Here is a 26,222-nt window from a genome sequence, read left to right on the forward strand (position 1 = left end):
ATGGGGATATTAAAATCTGATGCTCCTTGTGGGAGAGTTTCGTAAGCTTTAATGCAAGGAAACAAGACAAAGAAACAACCACCCAAGGGACAGTGAGGCTTGGGGCTGGGACTTGCAGCAGATGGGGAGCTCCGCCCCCCCCCCCAAACCCGTGTTCAACGACAACCAGGACGCAGGAGCGGGGGTGGGGGCGTGGGGGCGTGGGGGCGTGGCCAGGTGGTGGCTGGGCCCCGGGGCGGCCGAGGGCACCGCACCTGAAGTCCCCGCGGTTGTTGGCGACTCGCTCAGCGGGGCAGTAGGAGGCAGAGGTCTCCAGCACCACAATCTCCACCTTCTTGCTGGCGTTGCCCTGGGCCGTGGACACGGAGCACTCCCACTCCCCCGACGCCCACACGCCGATGTGAGACAGGGTCAGCTCGCTGTGGGCGGGCGGGCGGAGGGAGGGCTGGCTGGGCGAGGCGCTCTCGGCGGCCGCGCCACCCGCCCTAAGCGCCCTGGCCCCTTACACCCGCCGCGCCCTGACTTAGACCGTGTAGGGCAGGGGCTTCGGGGTTCCGTTCTCTTCAACGGAGCGAGGGATACAAGTACATACTCCTTTAATTCCGATTGGCCTTACGGTATTGTTTTCCTGAGCTTCCGTTTCCCCACCTTTATCATGGAGCTAATAATACCTCCCTTGCAAGTCTATTGGAGAGATTCAGTGCCATAACGTAGGTGAGAGTCACTATAGACATTGTTAAAGCGCTAAAGAAACGTCAGATAAAATCATTTTTCTTCTACCAGGCGTCGACTTTCCCTAGCCAGACCATCTATGACTCAGTCCTGGACTTCCATAAACACACACGTGCGCTCTCACGCACAGGAACACACGCTCCAGAACATGTCTGAGCAGGCTCCTTTGGGGGGGGGGATGGGTACTGTGGCCTCCCCCACCCCCGGGCTGGTAAGGGGCAGCAGGGCCCATACCTGGTGATGAAGGTGCAGTCATGGATGAGGCTCTCGGCCAGGAGGATGCCCGCCTGCTCGTCACCCTCCAGGGGGGCCCGGTTGTGGTACCAGCGGATGCGGGTGTCATTGCCCAGGTAGCTGGCAGAGCACTGGAAGGGCAGTCGGTCACCCTGGAACACCACTTGGCGCAGGGACGGGATGAGGTGGTGCGTGTGCAGCTCCAGGGCCCCTTCTGTGGGAGGAGACAGGGGCGGGGAGGCGTTCATGTACTGGGGTGGGAGATGCCAGCAGGGGTAGGGCCAGGCCCCCTCTGCCTGGGGGCCACTCGAGCTGGGGAAAGGGGGCGCAGGAGAAAGCCTCTGGAGATGAGAGCACAGAGGGGAACAGGCAGGCTTTGGACGGGCAGATACAAGTGCTCCTTTCCACGGCACACTTGTGACCCCAAGAATGGGACCAGATGAAAACATAAAGCAGCGGGCCCAAAGAAAGTCTAGGAAGGCTGATGGCTGCAGAAGGCCCCCGTGGATCTGAGGGAGAGGACGCATACCCTGGAGACCGCGCTCACCACCCGGAACGCTTCAGGCACGGGGAGCCTACAGCCAGAGCAGTGGCCCTAGGGCCAGGTGTGCAGGCTGAGGATGTGCTCACCGCAGCGCAGCTGGGCCTCCTGGAGGCCCCCCAGGGCCTGGGCATGTAGGGCTCTGGGGTAGACACAGAGCGTGTGCTCCGACAGCTGCAGGGAGCGATTCCGGGCCCAGGACAGCAGCCAGCGCAGGCGGCAGTCACACGTCAGGTACTCGGTGCCGAGATCCCTGCAGAATGGGGAGAGGGGGCGCAGAGTAGAGCACAGGGAGTGTGGGCTCTGGGGTGGGGATGTGGCCCCGGGAGAGCCTGCGGTTGGAAGAGGCACACTTGGGGCACATGCGCACCACCAGCCTGGCAACAGTGGGAAGGCTAACACGGCGGTTTCAGCCGTTGTCCGGTCCTGCCTACTCGTAAGGCCGGCCACGGTGGTCATGATACATGGTGTGTCCTTCCCGGGCAGAGAAAGGAAGCAGGGCTCCGAGTCCTTGGGCTGGGAACAGATACTCACAGAACCTTAAGGGCTGGCAGCTCATCAAAGACCCCAGGTTGCAGACTGGAGAAGATGTTTCCAGATATGTTTCTGCAGGGGGCAGGGAACAGTGAGCCGGGATCTTAGGGTCTCCCTGGGCCAGAGGAGGGAGGAGTGAGTGAAGGGAACGCAGGGCCTAGGAGGGTCTCATGCTGCCTCCTTCCTCCCGACCCCTCCTTCGAGGTGAGCCTTCCTCCTCCCACCTACCCACTAACTGCCCCTCACTCACAGTCGGAGAAGCCTGGGGAGGCCCTGGAAGGTCTCAGGCGTGAGACAGCCAATCCGGTTGTTGGAGAGATCTCTAGGGGGGACACACAACCTCAGCAAGCTGGCCACATGGTAGCACACGGATCCGCTTGTGCGGGACACACCTGTGTGGCTGGGGCTTGTGTGGGGGCAGCACGAACAAGGAGATGGGCTTGAAGTGTCTCCCCCATCTGCCCCCCCATACACTCTGTGGGGACAGGGGCGCTGTGAGTGGGGAGACAAGAAGGGATAGTTGGTCATGGGATCCAGGGGACCATCTCCAGGGACGGGGGAGGGCTGGGAGGGCTTGGGGAGCAAGACAGGCCACTCACAAGCGCTTCAGCTCCCCCAGGCCCAGGAAGGCACCAGGCTGCACCGTGCTGATGACATTGTTCCTTAGGTCCCTGTGGGAGGCAAGTGGGAGCCCTCACACCTCTCCCACTCTGGGGGCCACGTGCTCCCCTGCGGTGGGGAAGCTGCTTTTTACCAGCAGTGCTGGGAACTGGATTTTCTTCTAAATCCCCTCAGCCCTGGTGGGGAGGTTGGATGAAGGACCCCACCTCTCAGGTCCACTTGCTGCCCCCACCTCCGCCCCGGCTGCCAGCAAGGGTGCTGGTCAGAAAGATGTCAGGAAGAATACGGAAGACAAGAGATGGGATGGGGGCCCCTTGGGTGAGGAAGTAGAACCCGGTGGAAACAAGGAGTGGAGCCAGCACCGAACTAGGAGCCGGGAAGCCTCGCCCATGTTGCTCCCAATCCCAGCTGCCAAGGATCTCACAGGGGCTGCTATGAGAACCTTTTGAAAATGGGTGCTTAAGTCTTTCTGTTAAGTCTTTTGTAGATGGCTATACAAAGGTAAGGTCTTCTGGAGCCCAGCCCTGGGGGAGGTATTGCCATAGCTGTCTGTCCATGCTGCTCGCCAGCTGACAGCTGAGGAAACAGGTCTTGCGGCTAATGACTGCCTGGAGGCTGACCTGGGTCTCTGGCCCCAGGGCCGAAGTGCAAAGCCCTCAGAGGCCCCTCATTCTTCAGATGAGGAAGGCAAGGCTGAGGGGGTAAAGGCTTGCTCACCTGCCTTCCCCCCAGGGTCTCCTAGGAGCCCGCAGTGCTGAGGGGAGGTGGCGAGGGAAATGCCATGTCTGGGCTGAGCTCCGGCAGGTCCAATAGAAGAAGGTGGGGTCCCCCCAGGGCTCCAGGGGGCCCAGGGCCTCCCACCCGGAGGCGTGAAGTGCACGTGAGTCATCAGAGCAGCATCTGTCCCAGGATCTGGTTGCTCAAACGCAACCACATGACCAGACGGCAACCCTCCTTCCTTTCATCCCCCACCACCCCAGCGGTGGCGGGGGCAGAGCTGAAGGGGCAGTTCCTGCCCGTTGGGGACCCACTGGTGCCCACCGGGCCCCAGCTCAAGGCCAGACTGGCAGCCTTCTGGGACCACGAAGGACCAAGATGAGTGCTGGCCCACTGGGTGACCTCCCATCCTCTGCTTCCTGAGCACAGCCACTGGAAGAGGGGCTTAGGCCACCAGCTGGCCACTCACCCAACTACTCAAGGACCACCTGAGTCCTTCCTGAGCCCAAGCAGCACGCTTGCAGCCCCACACAGCAACGTACCAGGAAGCCTCCCTGCTCGGCCCGCCTGCCTCCCCTCCTGGCCCCTGGGACGGTGGCTGCAGCCTCCTTGCTTGCTCTCTGCTCTCCACCCAGGGGCTTAGGAGGCAGGGGGCTGGCATGGGGGATTCTTGGAATAACCAACCTGTTGGAAAGAGCCTGTACAGGAAGGAGGAGACTACAGAGATATCTGGGGTTAAACTGTTTTCCAAGGCCCTGTGACCCTCCAGCCCAGGCCAACATGCGGGGCACCTGACCCTGCCTGCCAAAGTCTCAGGGACATGTCTGGAAAATGGGCAGGAGGGGGTTAACTAGTCACTCCCAGCTCTGGGAGAGGAAATGGGTGTCCAGGATGGGGAGGTGCCATCCCACCAGGGGGCCTGTTTTTGCACAGCCAGTCCCAGCTGGGGACAAAAACACCCAGAGAGAGAGAGAGAGAGAAAGAGAGGGAGAGAAATGAAACACCCTCATACCAAGGACTTGGCCTCCATAACCCCGAGTTCCTTGAGAGAGAAGAGAAGGCCACCAGAAGGGGCCAGCTTCCTAGAGGAGGGATGGCGTCCATACCCAGGCGTGCTGGTGGTGACCCAGCAGGGAACGTGCAAGAACGCAGACACTAGATACTCATGCAGCATGGAGACTGGAGATGGACAGGAAGGTGGGGAGCGCCCCGCCTGCCCTGGGGTGCCCCTCCTGCCGGCACCCGTTTTGGTTCCCCGCTCTCCCAGCACCCCCTCTGGTGCTGTTCCAGCATGTGCCCCCTGGCCCCGGTTGGGGTCTGGCCATTCTCAGGGCTCTGCCTCCCACCCCCACGCGGGGAACGGGCAGAGGGAAACACATTCCTCATTGTGTCACTTCCCTTCATGGGCTGCCAAGGGGCTGAGGCCGCAGCCCCCCGCCCCTTCCCTCTCCGCTCGCTGTGTTTATTCTCATTTCCTCCCCGGCCCCCCTTGAGAACCCCCACCCCGCCTGCCCCACTGATGCTCTGCAGATGGGAGCAAGGCGGCCACTTGGGCCCCAGCCCCTTCCTGCCCTGGATTTCCTGCAGCCCAGAGGCCCTCAGAGAGGGGAGCTCCCACCAAGCGCTGGCATTCCTGCCCCCTTGCCTCACGCCCACAGAGTGGCTGCAGGGGTGACCCAGGCAGCCCCTCGAGTGCCCAGACAGGCCAGTCCTGGGTCTTCTCCTGAGGGGCTCGGGCCAGGGGCTGCTCACCGGGCTGAGCTCTGAGAGCCCCGTTGGGTCCTGGTCCCTAAGGGAGGGGAAGCAGGTCTGGGGCTCTACCCTCCCTAGCAGCAGGAGGAAATGCCATCATAGAACTTGGATTTTCCTTTTTTTTTGGACCAGTGAGGTCCCCATAGGTTGGTGCTTCTTGCTTTGCACAACCTTTGAAAATCTGATGACGGCTATGGACTCCTGCCTCGGAAAAATGCACCCTACCCAACACTGTGTCCATGATTTCAGGGGGCTTGTGGAACCCAGGTGATGAACCCCTGCCCTGATTGTCTAATCTGATCCCTTTTCTTTTCTTTTGAGATTTTTAGATTTTTAAAAGGAATTTCCAACCCAGTGTGGGGCACGAACTCACAACCCCAAGATCAAGAGATGCACACTCCACCGACTGAGCCAGCGAGGCACCCCAAGATCCCTTCATTTCTTAGGGGAGGTCATGAGGGCGAACAGATGTTTCTATGGTGTAGAATCTCTCGTCTTCTCCCTGCTTCCATAGACCGCAGGTCTTGGAAGCCGGGAAAGGTGTGGTGTGTGAATGGAGCCTCTCCTCCCCACCAGCCCTGGCCCAGCGCAGAGCAGGCTTCCCCGACTGAAGGCATACCCCCTCCCTGTATCTATGCCAGTATGGAGGAGAAGGACTCTATGGCAGAAGTCGGGGAGGGGGGTGTTCCTGAGAGCAAATCATACCCTATACCCTTCTTGGGAAAGCTGGAGCTCAGGAAGCTGAGTGTAAGAGTGAGTGTGTGAGCATAAGCAGAAAAGAGCAGATTAGTCAAGTGGACTTAATAAAAACTTAAAACTTCTGCTCTCTGAAGGACACCATCAAGAAAGTGAAAGGCAACCCAAGGAATGAGAGAAAATGTTTGCGAGTCATATATCTGATAAGGGACTCCTATCTAGAATATACAAAGAACTTGTCCAACTTAATACTAAAAAGACAAACCAGCTGGAAAAAAATGGGCGAACGATTTGCAGAGACATTTCTTCAAAGAGCAGATACAAATGACCAAATGATGCACGAAAAGATGGTCGACACCATCAGTCATTAGGGAAATGCAAGCGAAACCACTGTGAGCCATCACCCCATAGGCGCCAAGATGGTGATGACAGAAAAACGGGCCACATCAAGAGTGGATGAGGGTGTGGAAAGACGGGACCCCTTATACATGACTGGTGTAAAGTGGGCAGCCACCGTGAGAACCAGTGCGGCAGAGTTAACCAAGGGAGCCAGCAACGGCACTCGGCACTCGCAGGTACATATCCAGGAGAAGCGGGGGTATGTGTGCACGAAAACCTGGGCTGGAACGGTCACAGCCCCAAAGTGGAAACACCCCAAGTGCCCGTCACCCGCTAACGCATCTGTGCTGTAGTCACACAACAGAATGTCACCCGGCCGTAGTTTATGGCATGAGCTGCTGATCTCCGCTATCATCTGGATGGAGCCTGAACCATTATGCTAAGGGAAAGCAGCCCAGTTATAAAAGATCACATACGATATGATTCCATTTGGAGGAAATGTCCAGAATCGGCAAATGTAGAGAGGCAGCGAGATTAGTGGTTGCCTAGGACTGGGAGCGGGAGGGGGAGTGGGGAGCGGCTAATGATGCAGGGTTGCTTTTGGAGATGATGAAAATGTTCTAAAATTAGACGGTGATGGCTGCACAACTGTGTAAATAGACTCCGAGCCATTGGATGGCACGCTTGAAGTGGGTGAGCGTTCCGGGGTGTTCATTCTGTCTCAGGAAAGCTGTTAAGGCGTGAGCCTGTGCGCCTGAGCTGGCGGCGTGAGGGCGAGCAGTGCACCGCGTTGGGACAGGGTGGGGTGGCCCCAAGTTGGCTCCCTCTGGCCCCCACAGACCTCCCTGCTTGTGGGTTTAGAAACCAAATTATAGGTTCGGAGGCCACAGAGCCGCTTTCCCTGGGCCCTCCAGGACTTCCAAGGTTCTTTCGAGAAAGCGGGGCTGGCGGGGAAGCCCGCCAGACCCCCACGCAGGTATGGAGGGTGTGTGGGGGAGGGCAGGGAGAGGATCTGGTGGGAGAAAACCTGAGAGGGTCCCACCCCGGGCTGGGCCCCTCTTGTCTCTGATATCATCCAACAGGTATTAATCCAGCATGTACACTACGCCAGCACCGGGCTATGAGAGCAGGCACGAGGGCTGTCCCCAAGCCCACAAGCCTTCCTTCCCAGCCCTCAGCTGCCCCCAGCGTCAGCAGTCTCTCTTTTGCATTCCTCCCCAGTGCAAGTGGGGATGGGAAGGGGAGGAGGACGGGCCAGGCGGCCTTGCTCGTGGCCCCGCCCACAGATTAATGGAAACCACCTGGCGGGTGAGAAGCACTCCACCCCCAAAACCCCCCTCCCCTTGCCATCATTCCCATGAGCATCTGCTTCTAATGAGTGCCCCAGCACCGCTGCATACCAGCCCCCGGGGCTCATTAATCTCATTAGGCAATGACAAATCATCCTGGGGCTGACCAGGCTCCCCTCACCAGGCCCTCTCCTCCAGGCATGCACAGGCCTCTGGGGGCATATGTCCACACAGAGCCACTGGCTCGCATGCATGCCCAGTCTGTCTCCCTTGGCCTCTTCTGGGGGCCGTCTGTCCTGCGGCCCACTTGGTCCCCAGTCTTGGGGGCTTCTCACTGTGACCGGGGCACTCTGGGAGCCTGGGAAGGTCTTCTGGTGGCCTGCTCCCTATGGAACGCGTGGGGTGGGGGATGTGGGTGGAGATGCCAGGGACCAGAGGAGTGGGCCATCCACGAGTACTTTCGGCAAGCACGCAGTTTCAGCTCCAGGACTGCCCGCCCAAGGCTGGGGAGCTCTGGGCAAATCCCATGCAACGAGGGGCTGCCCATATAACATCTTGCTGCAACTTCAAACTCTTCCAAGGAGAAGGGAATGCAACAGGCATTTACTGAAAGCCCATGCTGTCCCCACGACAGCCTGTCCAGGAGTCCCGCACTGCCCCCTTTTCCAGGGGAGAAACCCCAGGCTTGGAGAGGTACCCCGAAAGTAAATGACAGAGGCAGTATTCAATCCCAGGCCTCTTTGACTCCAGAGTGGAGTTCCGTGCCCTTCCTCACCTGCCCCGTCTCCTCCACCCCAGAAGTCTTTCCTCTGGGTAACAGACAGGCTTGTCCACACTGGTGGGATACAGAGGGAGGGCTCAGAGACAGGGCCTCCCGCACATCTGGATGATTCTGTATCCGCCACGGACTGGCCGTGAACTTCTCTGCCAGGCCGTTTCAGGTTTTCTTGTCCATCCTGTTTGGCTGACAGAGCCCCACAAGGTATGTCCCCCATTCCACTCTCCCCCCAGCCTCCCTGGAGCACCTGTGCTGCCCTGAGATCATCTAGGCACATTCCATGCGGCACCCTCTCTGTATCCCCTCCCAGCCTCGAGGCCCTGCCACGCATCAGCAGGGACCAGGCAGACCTCCTCCCCCCAGACGCTTATACTTGACCCATTTGCAAAGGCCAGAGGGTCGCTCAGCACAAGGAGGCAATGCTGGCATTCTCCGCAGCCCAGACCTACCATTTCAGTTACTAGGCTAGGCCCCAAGCCTCCCACGGGACTTGTCGCTCACAGACTGTGGGATGTTAAGCTGCCATGGACTCATTGCCCAAGCCTGGATGTCGGAGCTTGACAGGACAGAGAGATCAGTGTTTCCTGGCACCAAGTGCACGCCAGGCCACAGCGTCTCGTTTGTGATGAATAGGCCCACAGTCTCGGGGTCATCTGGTCCACTGGTTCCCAACCCCGGATAAGCATGAGAATCGTCTGCATACCTTGTAAAAAATTCCCAGGCCCCTTCCGACCTGATGAATTAGCGTCTCTGGGAGCGGGGCACAGGATCTCTCCCCATCCCTGGGATAGGGGGACAGTGGTTTTGATGACTAGTTTTATGTGTCCACTTGGCCAGGCGATAGCACCTTGTAACTTAAACACTAACGGAGGTGTTGCTGTGAAGGTAATTTGCAGGTGTGCTGGACATCTACAAGCAGTTGACTTTAAATAAAGATCATCTCGGATAACATGGGTGGGCCTCATCCAAGCAGGTGAAGGGCTTAAGAGCAAAAACAGGTTTCCTGAAGAAGAAATGCTGTCTGGAGACTAGAGCATCAGCGTCTGCCTGCCTTCCCAGCCCGCTGGCCTGCCCTACAGAATGTGGGTTGGCCAGTCCCCACAATCACACGAACCATTTCCTTCAGATCAATTTCTTTATAAAGAACAAATATAAAATAATTTCTTTATATATTTATATAAAGACACACACACGCACATCTCCTATTGGTGGTCTTTCTCGGGAGAACCCAACTGATACAGTGGTGCTCTGCCAGGCTGGAGATCCCGGGCTTCTCCTGCCCCTGCCTTGCCTTTCTATCCCTGGGAAGCATCGCACCTGCTGAGTACGGCACACCCCTCTGCCCCGAGGCCTCCCCTCTTCTGGAAAGCCTGGCTGCATCCTTGGGTGCTCTGATCTTTTTCCTTCTCAAGCAGCACTTGTGGCTATCACATGCGTACACAGCCAAGGATCATAGAATTTAAAATCCATAATGTAGCTTACAAATCACCCTGTATTCCCTCCCCCCACCCCCCGCTTTTTACAGATGAGGAAACGGAGATCCCAGACCTGGCCCCCACCCCGGCATCACTCTGATCTCATCTCCTACCACTTCCCATCAACAGGTCCTTCTTCCGTTCCTCAGACCCACCAGGCATATGGTGGACCCGACAGTCTTCCCCTCCAGATTCCTCTCTCCCTTAGACCTTGGGCTCTGTCACCTTGTCGGCGAGGCCTTCCTTGACCTCGCTACATAAAACGGCAGCCTCCCCTACCGCCATTGCTTTCTCGCCCCTTTACCCTGCTGTTTTTCTTGGCAGACTTATCTCCTGAGACCTTATACATTTACTTGCTATTTTTTGGGTCCCCTCGGTAGAGGGCGAGTTCCATGAGGTCAGGCACTGGGTCTACCGTGTTCACCCCCAATGCCTAGAACAGAGCTCGGCACACAACGCGGGCTCAGTAAGTATCTCTAGAAGGAAGGCCTTGGGTGATTCCGAGCAGAGCAGGCCTCACACTCAGGATTCTGAATGCTCATCAGTCTCCCGCCCCGCGCCCCTGCCACGCCACGTGATTCAGCTTCTAGTCATTCTTCCTTGACCACCCTCTCATTTTTCTCTGATCGCTTCCCATGCTTTGAAAGCACTTGCTGCGCGGCGACCCGGGTCCCCGGTGCTGGGGAGATTCAGTACGTGGGCATGCGTGGGAAGGAAAGGGCCATCTTTTCTTCTTCCTCAGGAAGCTGACCCTCGTGAGACTAGAGGAGGAGAAGCGGGGAGCCCCAGGGGGTCTTCGGCTGAGAAAGTGCGAGGCTAAAGATGGGAAGATGTCAGTGGAGCCATGAGAGGCTCAGAGCCGTGTCCCTCATAGTAAGGAGAAGGGACAGCGACTCCGGGCGGTGACGGGCTCTGGTGGGGCAGGGCACAGGGCTGGAGGCAGCTGCTGTCATCCGCCAAAAGATCCCTGGAAGGAGCGTGTGGTTCCTGCCACTCGGCCCTCGGAGCCCAAGCTTGTGCTGAGGGCAGGAACCAGAGCTCCCGCACGCTGAACTGCTCGTGGGTGAGAAAAACTCTCCCGATCTGTTGGGACCCAAGGAGACTTTAATAGCAGCACGGTGGCAGCCCTTTCTCCTCGTCTGGGCCACCCGGTCCGTGAGCGGCAGAGCAGATGGTCCAGGGACCTGGTCGCGGAGCTGTGCGCACTCACCACCGCCAACATCCCGACACCCCCTCCCACCCCAACACGCTCGGATCACAGAGAACGCGCTCTGCCTTTCCACCCCAAACATGGCTTGGCCCCTTCCCAGTGCTGCAAAGCCAGCCAGGCCACTGAGCTTCGCCTGTGAAGTGGGCTGTAATAGAGATGACCTCGTAAGACTGTTGTCGTGGTCGAAGATCTACACTCCATGTCATGGAGAGATTGCATCCCAATTACCCTCGAATTTTCCAACTTTCACTGGTCAGTGACGTCCCGCCTTTGGGCTTTACGGAAACCCCAACCTACTGAGTTCTAACACACACAGCACTGGCGGTGGAGACTAGACCACAATCGCAGGCTCTGGGAGGGCAGGCTTCCACCTTATTTTTCTGTATCCTCCATCACACTGACCCACGCCTGTCAGGCAAAATGGTAGTCGAGGGGCAAGGGCCCTGTCGAAGGATTTGGGAATGGCCCGCAGGGTGGGAGCAGAGGTAGGAGAGAGGGTGCTGGAGGCAGGGGAGAAAGCAAGGAACAGGCTCCAGGAGGGACGGAGGTCCAGGTGTCCTGTGGAGGAGATAGGACCCAGAGCTGTCGTACAGGCTGTGGTCCCTGGAGCACGCCAGATGAACAGGGAATTGAGAGAGGCTGGTTCAGTCCCCTCATTCGGCAGCTTAAGTGACTTGCCCTCGACTGAGTCAGGCCCCCAACTCTGTCCCTCCTGGCCAGCCAGGCCCTTGCAGTCCTGAGCCCAGAGCCAGCCTGCCTGAGCCCGCAGGGCAGCCCAGAGGGTACAGCTCCGAACCTGCAACCTGCCTGGGGCAGGTGGGCTGGGGGCCCTTTGGATGGGATCCACTTTCCCCACCCTCAGCCCAGGGCTCTGGCCCCTTGGGGCTTTGTTGATTTGTTTGCAGGGGAGGAGGAAAGAGGCCTCAGTCACAGGAACCCCTCCTCAGCCCTTTATGCTGGGCCCCCAGCTGGAGCCTGGGGGTGGCATCTAGCCAGCTAAGGGGCTCTGCCCTCACAGCTAATTGCTCATTAAAGAGCGTTAATGAACTTCCCTGAGCCCCATCCTTGCCTAGACCAGCGAGGTTCCCCTACTTCTCCCTGCCGTTGCTGGGGAAGGAGCTGGTCCCTCTCTCCGTACCCTCTACCCTCCGTAACCAAGTCCTGAAAATGGTTCCCGTGGGTCTGACTCTGCGCCCTACTTAGCCAGCAGGCTCTGGGGTGGAGGGGTCCCTCAGCACCCAGCGGTCCTCATCCTGCCTAGACTGACTTCTTGCCCATGACCACCGGCCCCCAGCTCCCCCCACTTTGCCCCAGCACTTACAGCTTCTCCAGCAGGGACAGTCCCAAGAAGGATCCATTCCGGAGCCCGGTAATCTTGTTGTTGCTCAGGAGCCTGGAGGAACAGGGAGAACACGGACAGGAGAACGCGCTGTGACAAGCCAGAAAGTGTGGACGGAGAGGGGAGACGGGTTCCCCAGTACGACCATGTTGTTTTCTGTATCAATGGCGCCCCCTGAAGTTGTGCAAGGCAGCAGCCCCACCCTCTGCTCCAGATTATAGGAAAGAGCCAGTGAATAGTTCAGGCAGACCGGTTATGAGCCCCTAAACAGACATTTCACCTGCCCTGGGTCCCCCCATGGCCTGGATCTGACTTAGGGCACTGCAGGCAAGTGGGCTGAGCCAGGGGGTCAAGTTGCGATGCCCCCTTTACACCTTGGAACCACAGGCCTGAGCCACAGTGCCCTCCGGGGCTCTGTGTTTCCCAGGCCTTCAGTCCCATATCATGAGCAGAGTGGTAGGGAGAATGGCCCGCCTCAGGTCAGGGCTCTGGCAGGTGGAACAGGAGGCCCAGCAGGGGTGGAGGCAGGTGAGGGGAGCGGCCCTTCCTCAGGCCCCACTCTGTGAGCAACGACTTCACAGAAGGGGACTCTTCCCAGCCCTCAAAGGCCCCCGGTTCAGAGGGACTGAGCACCCTTGCCTCCCCAAGCCTGTCTGCGGCCTTGACAGAAGACTGATAGAGCCCTGGGGCCTGGTGGAGGCCCAGGCCTCAGCCTTTGCCTCTGCCCACTCGGAGGTTCTGTTTATTTATTTGTACTTAGAGGGGGAGGAAAGAGGCCCCAAGCTACTGACTAAACCCACTCTGCCCACCCACTCAGCCTTCCTCTGCCAGACTCCCCGCCCCCTCCCCCGGGAGGAGGAAGTTCCAGACCAGCCAAAGGGCTCATCCTTTGAGTTAATTGCTTATTAAAATGCTTTAATGAGCCTCGCAGCCCAAACTCTTGGCTGCTCTGGGCCGAGACAAAGGGTTTCACTTCTACTGCTCTCATTGGTGGACATGGGAAGACCAGAGGTACAGGTCTGGAAGCTTTTCTCGAGTGGGCAGTCTCTGGGATGAAGAGTAAAGGAGATCTCAGGTGGGGGATGGGGACAAGGCATGCAAGCAGCTGTCTGGAGTTCTGCCCCCAAGCTTACTGGTGAATATAACACGGGGGGGGGGGGCGCCTGGGGGGCTCAGTCGGTTCAGCATCTGCCTTCAGCTCAGGTCATAATCCTGGGGTCCTGGGATCAAGCCCCACATCGGGCTCCCTGCTCAGCGGGGAGTCTGCTTCTCCCTCTCCCTCTGACCCTCCTCCCTGCCGTGCTCTCTCTCTCTCTGTCTCAAATAAATAAATAAAATCTTAAAAAACAAAACAAACAAACAAGACAGGCAGTGAGAGGACCCCAGACATCTGACGTTCCAGTTAGTCCCTCTTCGGGAGGCTCACAGAGAACAGACAATGGCCAGGATGGAGGCAAGAGAGGAAGGGGGCATCCTCCCTTCTCTGCTTTCTAGAGAGACCCCTCCTCCCTTCTAGTCCCCACATAAATGTACCTCCAACCCTGACACTTCCTAGCAGCCCCTGAAGAGTGATTGTGTGAATGGGTTGGGGCGGGGGTTGCTGGGTTTCCAAATGGCACCTGCGCTCGCTCTCTCTCTCTCTCTCTCTCTCACACACACACACACACATACACACACACGCACGCAATCTTGACATTTCAAAAAGTTCATCACAGTTGTCACTGTATAACAGTTAGAACTCACATGGCCCCCGTTTATTCTCATTTTATGGATTAGGAGAATTTTAATTCGCATTCCCCATGGTGGTGGTAACCATAAGTAATCATGTCAGTTCCTAGGGCATCTAATGGTCTCATTCGGGCCCTGGGGGGGCTGCGGTGGCCCCCTCAGTGGTGACAGGCTCTGGACAGTGTGACTTTTATTTTATTTTATTTTATTTTATTTTATTTTATTTTATTTGAAGATTTTATTTATTTATGTGACAGAGAGACAGCCAGTGAGAGAGGGAACACAGCAGGGGAGTGGGAGAGGAAGAAGCAGGCTCCCAGCAGAGGAGCCCAATGTGGTACTCGATCCTAATCCCGGAACGCTGGGATCACGCCCTGAGCTGAAGGCAGACGCTTAACAACTGCGCCACCCAGGCGCCCCTGGACAGTGTGACTTTTAAATCAAAGCCCGTCTCACCTCATCTCTGCTTCATCCCCTTCATATGCCTCCAGAGTTTGAGGCTCCGAGTTTGCATTAAATGTCAAAGAGGGTGAGAGACCCCTCCGTACTTTCAGTAATGTCAGAGAGGGGTCCTGAAGTGTCAGGAAGGAGGGTGGAGAAAGGGCATGTGTTTCAACCTCCCCCGTTCACCAGTCCCAAGGGTCTCTCCCAGGGACTGCCTCCTCCTGGGTTTGTGGGGCAGGGAGGCTGATGAGGCTGTGGGGCAGGGAGGCTGATGAGGCTGGGGGTACAGGGGAGGGAGGAGGTATGGAAGGAGAGGGGGACAGGGCTGCCAGATTATCACAGCCCCGTTCATGAAGGAGGAAGCCCGAGAATATTATTTCCTAAATTTGAGTAGAGACCTGTTAAAGGGAGGGAAAAAAGTATCTTATTTCCTGAGACTATGTCTGAGGATTCTAGTGTGAGAAACATTGACTTTAGAAATGAAAATCTTATGCTAGGAAAATACCTTCTAATAAATAATTATCTCAAAATTATCTGCAAAAGACTTTTGTTTAAAGATCACTGAACTGAGGGGCTCCTGGGTGGCTCAATCAGTTAAGCATCTGTCTTCGGCTCAGGTCAGGATCCTGGGGTCCTGGGATGGATCCCCGCTCAGTGGGGAGTCTGCTTCTTCCTCTCCCTCTACCCTTCCCCCCTGCTCGTGTGCTAACACAAGTGCTCTTCTCTCACGCTGTCTCCCTCTCTCAAATAAATACATAAAATCTTTTTTAAAAAAATCACTGAATTGAAAACAGAGAATTTTAAAAAACCCTCCAACTCTCAAACTCCTGAGATTAAAACCTGGGATCCTAACTTGAGAGTCCTGTCCAGACAGGCCTAGAACTGGTGTTGGGGTACACCCCACATTCTTCAGACTCTTCAGCCTTTAACCCTTGAACACCTTTTGCATACCCCAAATTCTTTAACCCAGAGCTGGTCAGTGGGAGTACGACGATGTGAGTGGAGTATGTAATTTCAAATGTTCTAGTAACCACATTTTTTTAAAGTTAAAACATTAATTCTAATAATGTGTTATAGTTAACCCAATGTATTAAAGTTATCATTTCCATATGTAATCAATATGCAAAATTATTAATGAGATAGCTTCCTTTTCTTTTTTTTTTGTACTGAAGCTTTGGAATCTGCGTGTGTTCTACCGTTCCAGCACATCTCAGTTCGGACCAGCCATGTGACAGGAGCTCAGGAGCCACGTGTGGCCAGTGGCTTAACCCTTATCTAGTTTCCTCGTGGCCTGCGCCTCCCCAGGAGGAAGTCTGGGGTGCCTGTGAGATAGGAGGCAACCGGGGTGGGGTGGGGATGTGTGTGTGTGTGTGTGTGTGTGTGTGTGTGTGTGTGTGTGAGCGGTGTGGGTGCAGAGCACAGGATAGGATTGGCGGGCAGCCCCCACGCAGGTGAAGATGAGCTCGTGGCCCAGAACAGCGCACAGTTCATCTCTTGGTGTCCTACCCCCTCTGGCAGAGCCCCTTCCCAGGTAGCCGCTGTTTTTGGGGGTCAGCTGCAGCCCACATTTCCAGCTTGACTAGCCTGGTGCGAACACCAGTCCAGAAAGTCTTGAAACGAGAGACTTTTCCGCGGCAGGGAGCATATCCGTGATCCCCCACTCTCTATAAGCCATTCGCAAAAGCAGGGGCGCCAGGCAAATGGCCGTTTGTCCTTCTCCTCCCATGGCCCCCCTTCTGGCCTCATTTCCCGTTCTTGGACAGACTTCAGGCAGATATCTGTACGATCCGAGTCCCCAGATACCCAGAATTGGATCTTTTGGCCTTTACAACCTAGCCGTGGCTGAGGAAATTCTGCTTGAGACCCAGACTGTCCAGAAAATGGCTTCAATCGTGTCTCTGGGTTCAGTGGTTCAGCTCTCAGAGCTGCCCCTTGCGGGTCTGGGGGGCAGGGAGGGCAGTGATTTGGGGTAGAAGTGCTTGGGTCTGGCGCTGTTCGGGGCAGGTAGGGAGCCGGAAGTTACTGGCAGTAGGAGAGAAACACACACAGCCTCACCCAATAGGAAGGAGAATGTCCCCACCACGCTAGGCTGTCACATGGACGGGAGCAGGCAGGGCGGCCCCAACCACTGGGCCGGGAAGGAGGGCGCCTCGGCCCCGAGGTTCTGTCCAGCTTCATCGACACAGTGCCAGCCTGGCCCCCTCTTAACTGCCCTGCCGCCCCTATCCGACAGCTACTTGCTCAGCCTATTCCAACCCCTCGCCCTGCGACAGCACAGGGAGCCTGCCAGGTGGACCTCCTTCCCGACCGCGCCAGCCCCGCCTCTCAGACCTCTGGCTCACCCAGCCCGGCATCCCCAGCTTTCTTCCCTCCCTCCCTGTCTACCGTCCAACATCAGATTTTCACAGGAAGGGGGGCCGGTCCCTGGAGTCCCCTGTTCTCTTACCCTAGAGTCTGGAATCTGGCCAAGGAGAGGGGGCACACTGAGTCCATTCCAGAACTCTCTCCCAGCTAGGGTCCTATTTTAGGGAAGAGAAGCAAGCAAGCCGAGTTACCACTAATGAGGCTGGAGGCCAAGGGAGCGAGTGGCTGGCGTCTAGAGAGAGGCCCTGTGGCCTTTGGGCAGCCACAGGAACTCACCAGATCCCAGCCCCACATCAGAGATGACCCTGGAGGGGTCATGTGGGCATCACTCCGTGGGACATGGGGCCAAAACATGCCTGAACCAAATTGTTCTCTCATGTACTGGAAGACTCATACGTGTTAGCGCCCCCCCCATAACACGCACAGATGCGAGGACCACATGCCTGGACACTTGGGGATTTAGCTTCTCCAGCGAGGCTGAGCCTGGAGCTCAGGGCACTGCCAGGCCCTCTGGGCTCAGAAGGACCTCTCTCCAACATCTGTTGCTGGCAGCTTGGCAGTGTCTTAGGGAGACCATCAGTGAGGGGGTCTCTCAGGCCCATAGCCACTCCAAGCCAGCCAGTGAAAACGGACTCCCAGCCTTTCCTGCAGGCCTAGTGCCCAAGGCCTCCAAGCATTTCCAGGACTCACAGAGATGTCTGAACCTACAAAAATAATCCCTGCCTCTGAAATATAAATGCTATAAAATTGCAATTAACGCTTAGCTAAATAACAACCAAACGTCATACTACGTCGATTAGCAAGAAGGAGGTGGGTGCATCCCGATACGCTTGATATGACCGATAGGGTCTCCCAAAGTGAAGCTGCCTCCCGTCCACGGGCCCCACCCTGACACACAGCCTCAGCCTAAAGGCTGCCCTCCTGTGGCTTCCCTTCCCTTCCAGTCTGCCCTTCATATCCATTTAGCCTAATGGCAGTCGACTTAACAGGTGGAGAGGACACACGGCACTCCCGAACTTCCTCCCCAAACCTTCCCTTGCCTGGAAGCCTGTCCACACAGCCCTGACTACCTGCTTAGAAGGACACCCCTGTAGGACCTTCCTTCCCCAGGCTGTGGGGGGTTGTGTCTGGATATGGCCTCTGACCACAGCCTTGAAGCTGAACTGTCCGGGCGGGGCCTGAGGTCAAGATCAGGGAAGAAAATAGTCTTGGAATGGCTCCTATGCAGGGGTCCCTCTTGTCTCCTTTTCTCTAATCTACCCTCCCTACAGGGGCACCCCAGCTTGGTGGTGAGCAGGCAGGACCACGAAATTGGGCCTGAGATGGAAAGAACTACTCTGAGGGGGTTTGCAGCCTGAGCAAAGGGGCTCAGGTGTTTGTGGTGGGTGGTCGGGGTGCCTCGCTGGGGATTTGGGGCCCCAGCAGCCTAGCCGGAGCACAGGGAATCAAGTCTGCTGTGATCATACCTAGGTACTCATTCAGTCTTCAAGTCTACACTGACACCCATTGTGTGCTCGGCCCCGTGTAACACAATGGCACCGCAAACATCAATGCGACGTGGGGTCTACAACCCTCCATTCATGGAAGGCGGAGGGACATGTGTCAGACCGGATGGAGTGTTTGTGTGTGATGTGTCTACTCCATCCGAGGAAGCTGGGAAGTTACTCCCAATCCCCCTTAAGTGCTTCTCCAAACATGGCCTAAAATCTCAGCCCGGGGGAGCCGTGATTTTGGGTGAAGAAAGTGGATTTCTTTTCAAATACAAATAAACCTGAAAGGATCAATTTGTTATAAGTCTGTCTTTCTTTCTTCCTTTCTTTTCTTTTTCTTTTTTCTTTTTTTTTTTTTTTGAGAGAGAGAGAGATCACGAGCAGGGGGAAGGGCAGAGGGAGAAGCAGACGCTTAACCGACTGAGCCACCCAGGTGCCCTGTTATCAGTCTTTTATACTCAAGTATAAATTAGTCCTTTAATCTTTCTACCCCAGAAGTTTTCCTTGGGAGGCCTGAGGCCCTGATCCTGTCTTGCTTTGTGAGCCTGTATCCAGTCTCCACGAGGAGACTGTATGGGCCCTGAGGACAGACACCAAATCTCTCCCCTCCCGGCACTGGTGCGGGGCTGGACACAGCAGGTGCTGGCTGAACGAGGGGACCGGTATCTGGAGGCACAGAGCTCCAGGCAAGGTGGCAGTGGCCGACCGACAGGGTTCCTGCTGAACCCTGGTCTTCTCAAGTCATGGAGCAGTTTCCTCCTACTTCCACTGCCCCCCCCCCGCCCCCACCCGGTCAGTCTTGGGAGAGCTCAGTCCTGACAGCTTGGAGACAGCACCCATCCCTCAGCTCCACGGTACAGCCCTCCTGAGACTTCGCCTGCCTCCTGGGGGTGTAGTCCTGAAGCTGTTCCTGGTGCAAGAAGAGGGAGAGAAACACCAGGAAGGATGCTTTAGATACCGCTCACCCTGGGTCCATCTGATTTCTAATACTCTGGGCAGTGACTTGTACAGAGGTCCCCCAAGTACACAAGTGCTTATTAGGTTATCTGCCCCTTTTCGCTGGCTCATGTGTCCATACGGAGAAAGTGGATCACTATCTCCCTTGCTCTGTCCCCAGGGATGAGGTCACCATGGGAAGAGGCTGACCCGGGACCAGGAGCCCTGGGATCTGGCTAGCTGCTGTGTGATCTTGAGTAGGTCAGATCCTTTCTGGAGGTCTCTTCTCAGTAAAAGTAGGGTCTGAAGACTCCCACTCCTTATATTTGATGGCTTTTCCCATCCTGGACACCGGGTCTCCTGGAGCCTGAAGTCTCAAGTTTCTGCCTGGCCACACAGTTCCCAGCAGGCTAAGAGCCCTAGGTGGGTGGGTGGGAGGAGGGGGCGGCTCTCAGACTTTCCCTTCCCTTTCCAGCTGGGAGATGTCTGGCCCCTCAAGTTCAGGCTGCAACTCCCTCCTCCGGCCTCTCTCCGTCCTGTTCTCTGCTCCTCTGTGACAGATTGGTTCCCCTGCCCCTCACCTGGCCCCATCCATCTTGCACACCCCTTTGCCTCCCCATCCCGCCTCTCCCCTCTCCCAGGGCTCGGGAAGCTGGGTCCTGGGAGGTTGCCCGAGTCAGCGACACTCCACAGTTTCTCTGCTCCCCCACCCCCATTACCCAGTCCTAAAAGCAAAGGAATGTTCTGGAGTTTGGGAAGGATGGGGGCCCGCCAGAGGAGGGAGGAAGGGGAGGAGGCAGCTTTGTCCTGTCAGTGTCTGAGCTCTAAATAGAACAGAGCGCTGGGCTGGGGGAATGAAAATAAACAGCCCCTCCAAGCAGCCCCTTCCTAGCAGTTACCGGACTTTCCTTCGAGTTCCTCAGCCCAGGGCCATTTCCCTCCTCTCTTCTCCCCTGCTCTCTGTCAGGTCCGGGGGGGGGGGGGGGGGGGGGCGGTCTCTGTCTCAGGGTCACAAGGGAGTGAGGAGTACTGGTCCAGGCTGTGTGGCCTTGGGGAACTCACCTCCCCTCTCTGGGCTCTGGTGAGGAGAGCCCACTGAATAGAAGGCCATGGATGGACCCAGAGGTGGTTGGAAGTTTTTCTCCTTCAGGAAAGCATTCTTATCCCAATGATTCTCTTGTGGTATAAACTTGGAAACTCTCTCCCTTTAAAAACATGACCCCCAATTTAAGGGTCAATTTATGGTCAGGTTCAAATTACGCTGGTTTGCCTGTGCCTTTGGGGGAAATTCTCAGACTCACCCCCCAGGGCTAGGGATTGCTTGCCACCCCCTCCCCCATCAAGAAAGGGTGATCCATGGTAGTCTCGGTAGTTGGTGGGAAGGGACCTCCTTGGGGATCACGAGTGGCTGGGTTCATGAACATGTTCCGAATAATTCAGGCCAAATTACCCACTCTGGGTCCCGGCACCACTGGGATGCTGAATTATAGGGGTTGTCTTTGGAGTTCAGTGCGGTGGCCTCTCCTGTCTATTTGGCGCAGTGAGGACTCAACCAGTAAACCCCAGAGGGCTCTGTTCTCTGCCCAGTGCTTGCCCTGAGATGGGACCATGGACCCTGACATCCGCATGTGAGGGAGCCCTAAGGGTCCCCAAGAACTCTGGGAAGGGGCCGGCTGCCTCCAGCTTCTCCTGCAGGTAGTTGCGAAGTCAGAGGGGAGCCTGGATTTTTTTCTGGGCCCTCACTTCCAATAGGCAGGGTCAGGAGCCCACATGGGCGTGCTGTGGCTGAGACCCTGCATGGGGAGGGTAAGGCACTGTGCTGGAGTCTCCCAGCTTCTCCCACCTTCTCTCCCCAGCCTCTTCCCTCTTTTCTTTCCTTCTTTCTCTCTGCTCTCTCCCCCTCCCCCTCCTCTCCCTCACAAAAGCTCTCTGTACACAGCCACTTCCTCTGGCTGCTGTCTCTGAGCCCAGACCTTATGAGAACCATATGGGGGAAAGAGGGTGGAAGAGAAGGGGGTGGGGAAGCTGGCAAGGACCCGCCCCTCCAGCCAGCATCTTTCCACTCCCCTCAGGCTGTGTGGAGGGCAGTTGGCACACTTTGCCCCGAACTCCCCTAACTGGAGCCTGGCAGCTGGGGTGAGGGGCGCTGAGGGGAGGGACCCGTCCAGAGTTGGAGGCTCAGAGGGAGATCTGTGTTCAAGAACCACTTTCTTGGGGCTGGAGCAAGCACAAGGGCTGTGAAGGACCTCCCCCTTCCCCCATGCTGCTTCTAAGGACCACCAAAGCCCCAGCGAAAGGATGTGGCCTCCAGTAGGTGCATCTGAACGGCAAGTGCCCCTTCTCCCCCATGTGGGCTGCTGCTGCGGGGGGCAACCCTCTGCCCCAGAAAGGGGAGGTGACGCGGACAAGAGTTTGTGGGTTCTGGGAGAATCCAGAGTGAGCGGTACCTTGCCTGCCCCCTCCCCACCCAGCCTTGGAAGGTTCCCAGGTCAAAGGGCCTGGGTTCCGCTGGGAAGGAACTGGGTTTTTAAAAGCGGCTTTGTGTCCATTGGGTCCCAAATCCAGCCAGGTAAATAGCGAGTCCCTCACGGGAGAGAAGTGTAAGAGAACCCAACCAGCTGATCCTGGAGTCAGCTCCTCTGTGAGTGTCAGGACACCAGGCCCTCCCCTCCTGGCCTCAGTCCGCTCAGCTCTAGGATGAAGAAGCAGGGGCTGGACTGGCTGATCTGTAAGGGCCTTTTCAGTGCAGCCGGTCTAGGAATTTATGACACGGGCTGGAATCCTCTGAGGGGCTGCTCAGATGTCCTAGAAGGTCCTTGTAGGAGATTTCCTTCTGGAGTTCTCTATTATCAGTCCTTTCCTAGAATTCCTTAGTACCTCCCCCTCCCCCTTACTCTCACTCCCAGAGCTGAGAAGCAGAAGGGCAGGCCGGTCAGCTGCTGCCCAGGGATGGGTGGGGGCACACGGGGTCTTCATCTCCCTCCCATACCCAGGCTCTCCCTGAAATTCGCCATCCCCATGAGACCTTTCCCCTCAGGGGAGAGCCATAAAGGCTCCCACACTGGACAGGAGCACGGGTGCCCACGAGCTGAGGGGTGGGACACATGGATCAGGAAGGAAGCCGAGTTCTGCTTTCCTGGAAAACTTCGAATGAAAATCCATTAGAAGGGGAAAAGGCAAAGGGTGGGGAGGGGGGCACAGAGTGTACAAAAACAGAAGGTACAAGTCAAGATAATAGGGTGGGAGGGTTCTCAGTGGAGTAAACAGGACTAGTCACAGAACTGCCTCAGAGCCGCCTGGAAGCTTTTTCTGAGCACAGACAGGAGGCTCCTTGCAGGCAGGTACCTTTTCTAGCACTTTCTTTGCCTGAAGAGTCCCACCACTGGCAGCTACGAAGGTTTCCCAAGGTGGAGCCCTGGGTCCCAGGAGGACCCGAGTGAGCAGGGTGGGCTGTGAAGGGGAATGGGACCGGGTGGCCCATTCTGGAGGAAAAGAGGGGAGGGAGGAGGAAGGAGATCAAGCCACAGGCACAAAAATCCATCCATGAAAGTCTTGTTGCTTGCACCACGTGACGGGCAAAAAGATGGAAGGGGAAATCTGTGTGGAAACAAAAAGAAAAAGGAGGAGGAGTCTAGGAGGGTGTGGAGAAGGTTCTTGGGCTCTTGGGCTCTTGGCCTCCTGTTTTGCTGCCAGGCTGAAGCCCCTTCCCAGCACTTGTCTTCCTTCTTCCCTCAAGAGGCATGCTGGGTAGGGATGGGACTGGCTGGAGGGGCTGAGCCCTGGGAAGGGAATCCCTGCCAGCAATCAGGGTCACGATTAGGTGGCGCCTGGAGGGAGAGCCTAAGAAATACGTCTGTGGCTGGGATTCAGCTACACTCCAGGCTGAGGGGCCAGAGGGCTCTCTGGAGCTTCTAGGGCCTGCCCTGTCGTCACTGTGGCGAGGTCCAGCCAGGCTCAGGGGCTGTTCCTTTGGAAGGTATCTTAAACCAGCTAGGTCAGTGGTCTGGGACAAAGAAGGGGCCCTTCCTCTGGGAGTGGTTCGGGATGGGAAGGTGAGCTGGCAGTCACGTCTGCTGCCACCCTGTCACAATATATTCTCACCAAGAGTTGGCTGCGCTCACTCCTTGGAGTGGCGTCGATGGGAATTAGCTATGGCTGGAAAGCATTAGTTCCCAAATCATTCTAAGATGTACTGCAAAACCACCTTTTAACGTTTCCCCCCTCTTTTCTGCCTTTAGTATGTGTGGATTCCCTAATCCCAACAAGCAGACATACAGAGAGTCGGTGTCCCACATACGTGTGTGAGTACAGCCACAAGATCGAGTCTACACGCGCAGACATACACGCGCAGACATACACGCACACGCCCCTCTCTTGAGCTGAGTTATCATTGCACGGCGGGGGCTCACATAGACACCAGCCCAACCATTCCACACAGCAAGCACATTTCTCCTCCAGATCTGAGTGGGCTGGGGGAATGCCCAGGCCTGCCTGGACCCTTCAACGCCAGTGGACAATCAAAGAGACCAGGAATGAGCAGCCCCGGCTGCCTTCCCAGGCCATGGCCATACCCCAGGTATGGGGTGGGACGCGGGAGACAGCGGACACATGGCCTCCACCCACCTAATGCACACACATGCACACACTCACACCCCAGCTGGGGAAAATGCAGGCCAGGCAGCCAACGTCAGAGGCTGACCAGTCGTGTCCTGTCAGGAAGCCGGCAGCCTCTGAACTCACCCAACCAGAGGCATTAGGGTATTGTTCTGGACACAATCAGGATAGACTGCGAGCCAGCCCCAAGTCTGGGCAAGGGGCGGTGGGGAAACAGTTGCCACCGGGGTCAGGAAGACAGGAAAGGGGAAGCGCTCGCAGGTTGGGTCCGGGACAGGAAAGGCACGGGCCGCCCTCGGGCCGGACCCTGCTCCCCACGGCGTGCGTGGAGCTGGGAGCACGTGGTCAGGGCAGGAAATCGCCGTGGCGGGCTGGGGTCGCGAATTCGCCTGCGGTGGTGGGGGCTCCAGACCTCCACCGAGGAGGCGTGGGGCCGGGTCGCGGCGCGACGGGCCGCGCTCGCAGGCAGCGAAGTGAGGGCTCAGTAGGGCCCTGGCTGAGAAAGGAAACGGGGATGACGGAAGGAGGCTGGCTGGCAGCCGCCTTCCCCTCGGCCGGGTTTCTTTCTTCGAAGTCTCGGAGCGAAGAAGTCAATCGATTAGCAGCCAAAGCTCGGCTTATACCCCGGGGAGGCAAAGAAGAGGGCGGGGTGCGGGGCCCGGCACACAGCTCCCTTCACAGATGCGCGCGGAGGGAGAGGGGCCCGGGACGAACCGGGACGCCGGGGTCTCATGCAGGCCAGAAGCGCCGCAATCCCAAGGACAGATTTTCCGACACCCCGCCCCCCTACGGAGACCGGCTGGCAGCGCGGCTGCCAGGCTCGGGGTGGGGGTGGGGGGGCGGATGGGGCGCCCCCCACTGGAGAAGCCAGGCCCGCGAGGTGAACCCGGGAGACTCCCGCAGTCGGGCCAGGGACGCGTCCGCGGAGGTGACGACCGCAGTCACCTCTGGGGCCGCGGGCGTCAATCTTTCCTGAGCCTTCCCCCAGCCCACCCACCTCAGATCCCCGAAGTCTGCAACACCAGCCCAGGCTGGAAAGTCAAGGGGCGTCGGCGTCCCGCCAGCGCGCGTTCCCTTCACCTGTGCAGGTGAGTGGGCGCCCGCGGTGCCCCTCTCTCGGGCGCAGCCGCCCCCAGAAGCCCCTTCCTCCCTCCACACCCCGGAGCCCTAATCCTGCCCGTACTTCTCCAAGTCTCCCTGCTCGGCGCCTGGACTCAGGCCTGTCCCAGAGTCTCCGAGGTGGCGGCAACGTCCCCGTCCCCCTCCTCCCGCTCCTCTTGTCCCGTCTCGGTTCGCCCCCTCGTCGGGGCTCGGGCCGGCCGAGGAGGGTACTCACAGGGTAACGGTGCCGTTAGGCAGAAGGCCGGGCTCGGGAGGCTCCGGGAGGTCCCCGCCGCCGCACACCACTCTCCTGCGCGCCGGGTTAGGGGCACCGCCGCTCAGCCCCTTGGGCCGCTCCCCTGAGCATTTGCAGCTGCGAATGGGGACGGGGCAGCCGGGCGCGCCCCGGGTCTCGGGCGCCAGGAGCAGTAGCCACGGCAGCAGCTGCAGCAGCAGGCGCGCTGGCGCCCCCCGCATCCTGCGTCCCGCGGCGCCCATCAGCCCATCGCCCCGCGGGGACCCACAGCGCTGGGGCCCGTCTGCGCGCCGGCCAGAGGGACCTGGGCTTGCGGGAGGCGTGCTCAGAGGGGGCCCCGGGCGTCCGAGGGCGGGGCGGGGGGCCCTGGGCGGAGGCAAGCCCCGGGGTCCCCGCCGCCGCGCCCCGGGGGCATGTCCGGCGAGCGCCCCGGCGGGGAGGACGCGGGCGCGGCTGTCAGCGCGGCGCGGGCGGCCCCCGGCGGCGCGGCCCGAGTCTCTGCGCCGTGCTCCCGAGCCGCCTGAGGCGGGGGCCCTCCGCGTCGCCTGCTTGCTCGGCGCTGGACTGGGACCTAGCGGATCGCGCCGGGCCCCTGCTGCCGCCGCCGCCGCCGCTCCGTGCCATGGATGGAGGCAGCTCGGCGCTGCGCCGCTCCCGCCGCCGCCAGCCCCCGCCCGCGCTCCCGAGAGGGCGCCCTCCCCTCGCCAGCTCGCCCGTCCGCGAGGCCCTAGCGCCTCCCGCTACGCAGCCAGGCCGCTGCCCTCCTCGGAGCGAGCGCGGGCCAGGCGGCTCGAGGCCCCGCGTGTCCCCGAACCCGCCCTGAGCCTAGACTCCTTCTTCCTCCCCGCCCCCCTTCCCCGGGCCTGCACTCTTCCTCTCCCATCTCAGTCGTCAAAGCCAACCACCATCACTTTCCCCAAAACCTTCCCTCGCTCTTGCTCATCCAGCCCGCACCCCCATGTCTGGGTCTTTCAGTGACCTGCGGGTTTGGTCAGAGATGTCTGGTGCTCCCTGTATGGGGTTGGGATTGAA

At 58.1% G+C, this 26,222-nt stretch overlaps 1 protein-coding gene across 1 annotated transcript in view; it reads right to left on the minus strand.

The window, feature by feature from the left end:
• ADGRA2 (adhesion G protein-coupled receptor A2) overlaps positions 1–25,849 on the minus strand; it is a 39,649-nt gene extending 13,800 nt beyond the window's left edge. The window contains 8 exon segments of the mRNA XM_026508350.4: positions 255–419; positions 967–1,180; positions 1,597–1,760; positions 2,042–2,113; positions 2,292–2,363; positions 2,641–2,712; positions 12,240–12,311; positions 25,170–25,849. Of these exon segments, the coding sequence (XP_026364135.3) occupies positions 255–419; positions 967–1,180; positions 1,597–1,760; positions 2,042–2,113; positions 2,292–2,363; positions 2,641–2,712; positions 12,240–12,311; positions 25,170–25,432 (1,094 nt within the window). The 5' untranslated portion in view covers positions 25,433–25,849.
• Between the last annotated feature and the right edge of the window lie 373 nt (positions 25,850–26,222).

Source organism: Ursus arctos, unplaced genomic scaffold (genome assembly GCF_023065955.2).
Source record: "Ursus arctos isolate Adak ecotype North America unplaced genomic scaffold, UrsArc2.0 scaffold_27, whole genome shotgun sequence".
In the NCBI taxonomy this organism is placed as follows: Eukaryota; Metazoa; Chordata; class Mammalia; order Carnivora; family Ursidae; genus Ursus; species Ursus arctos.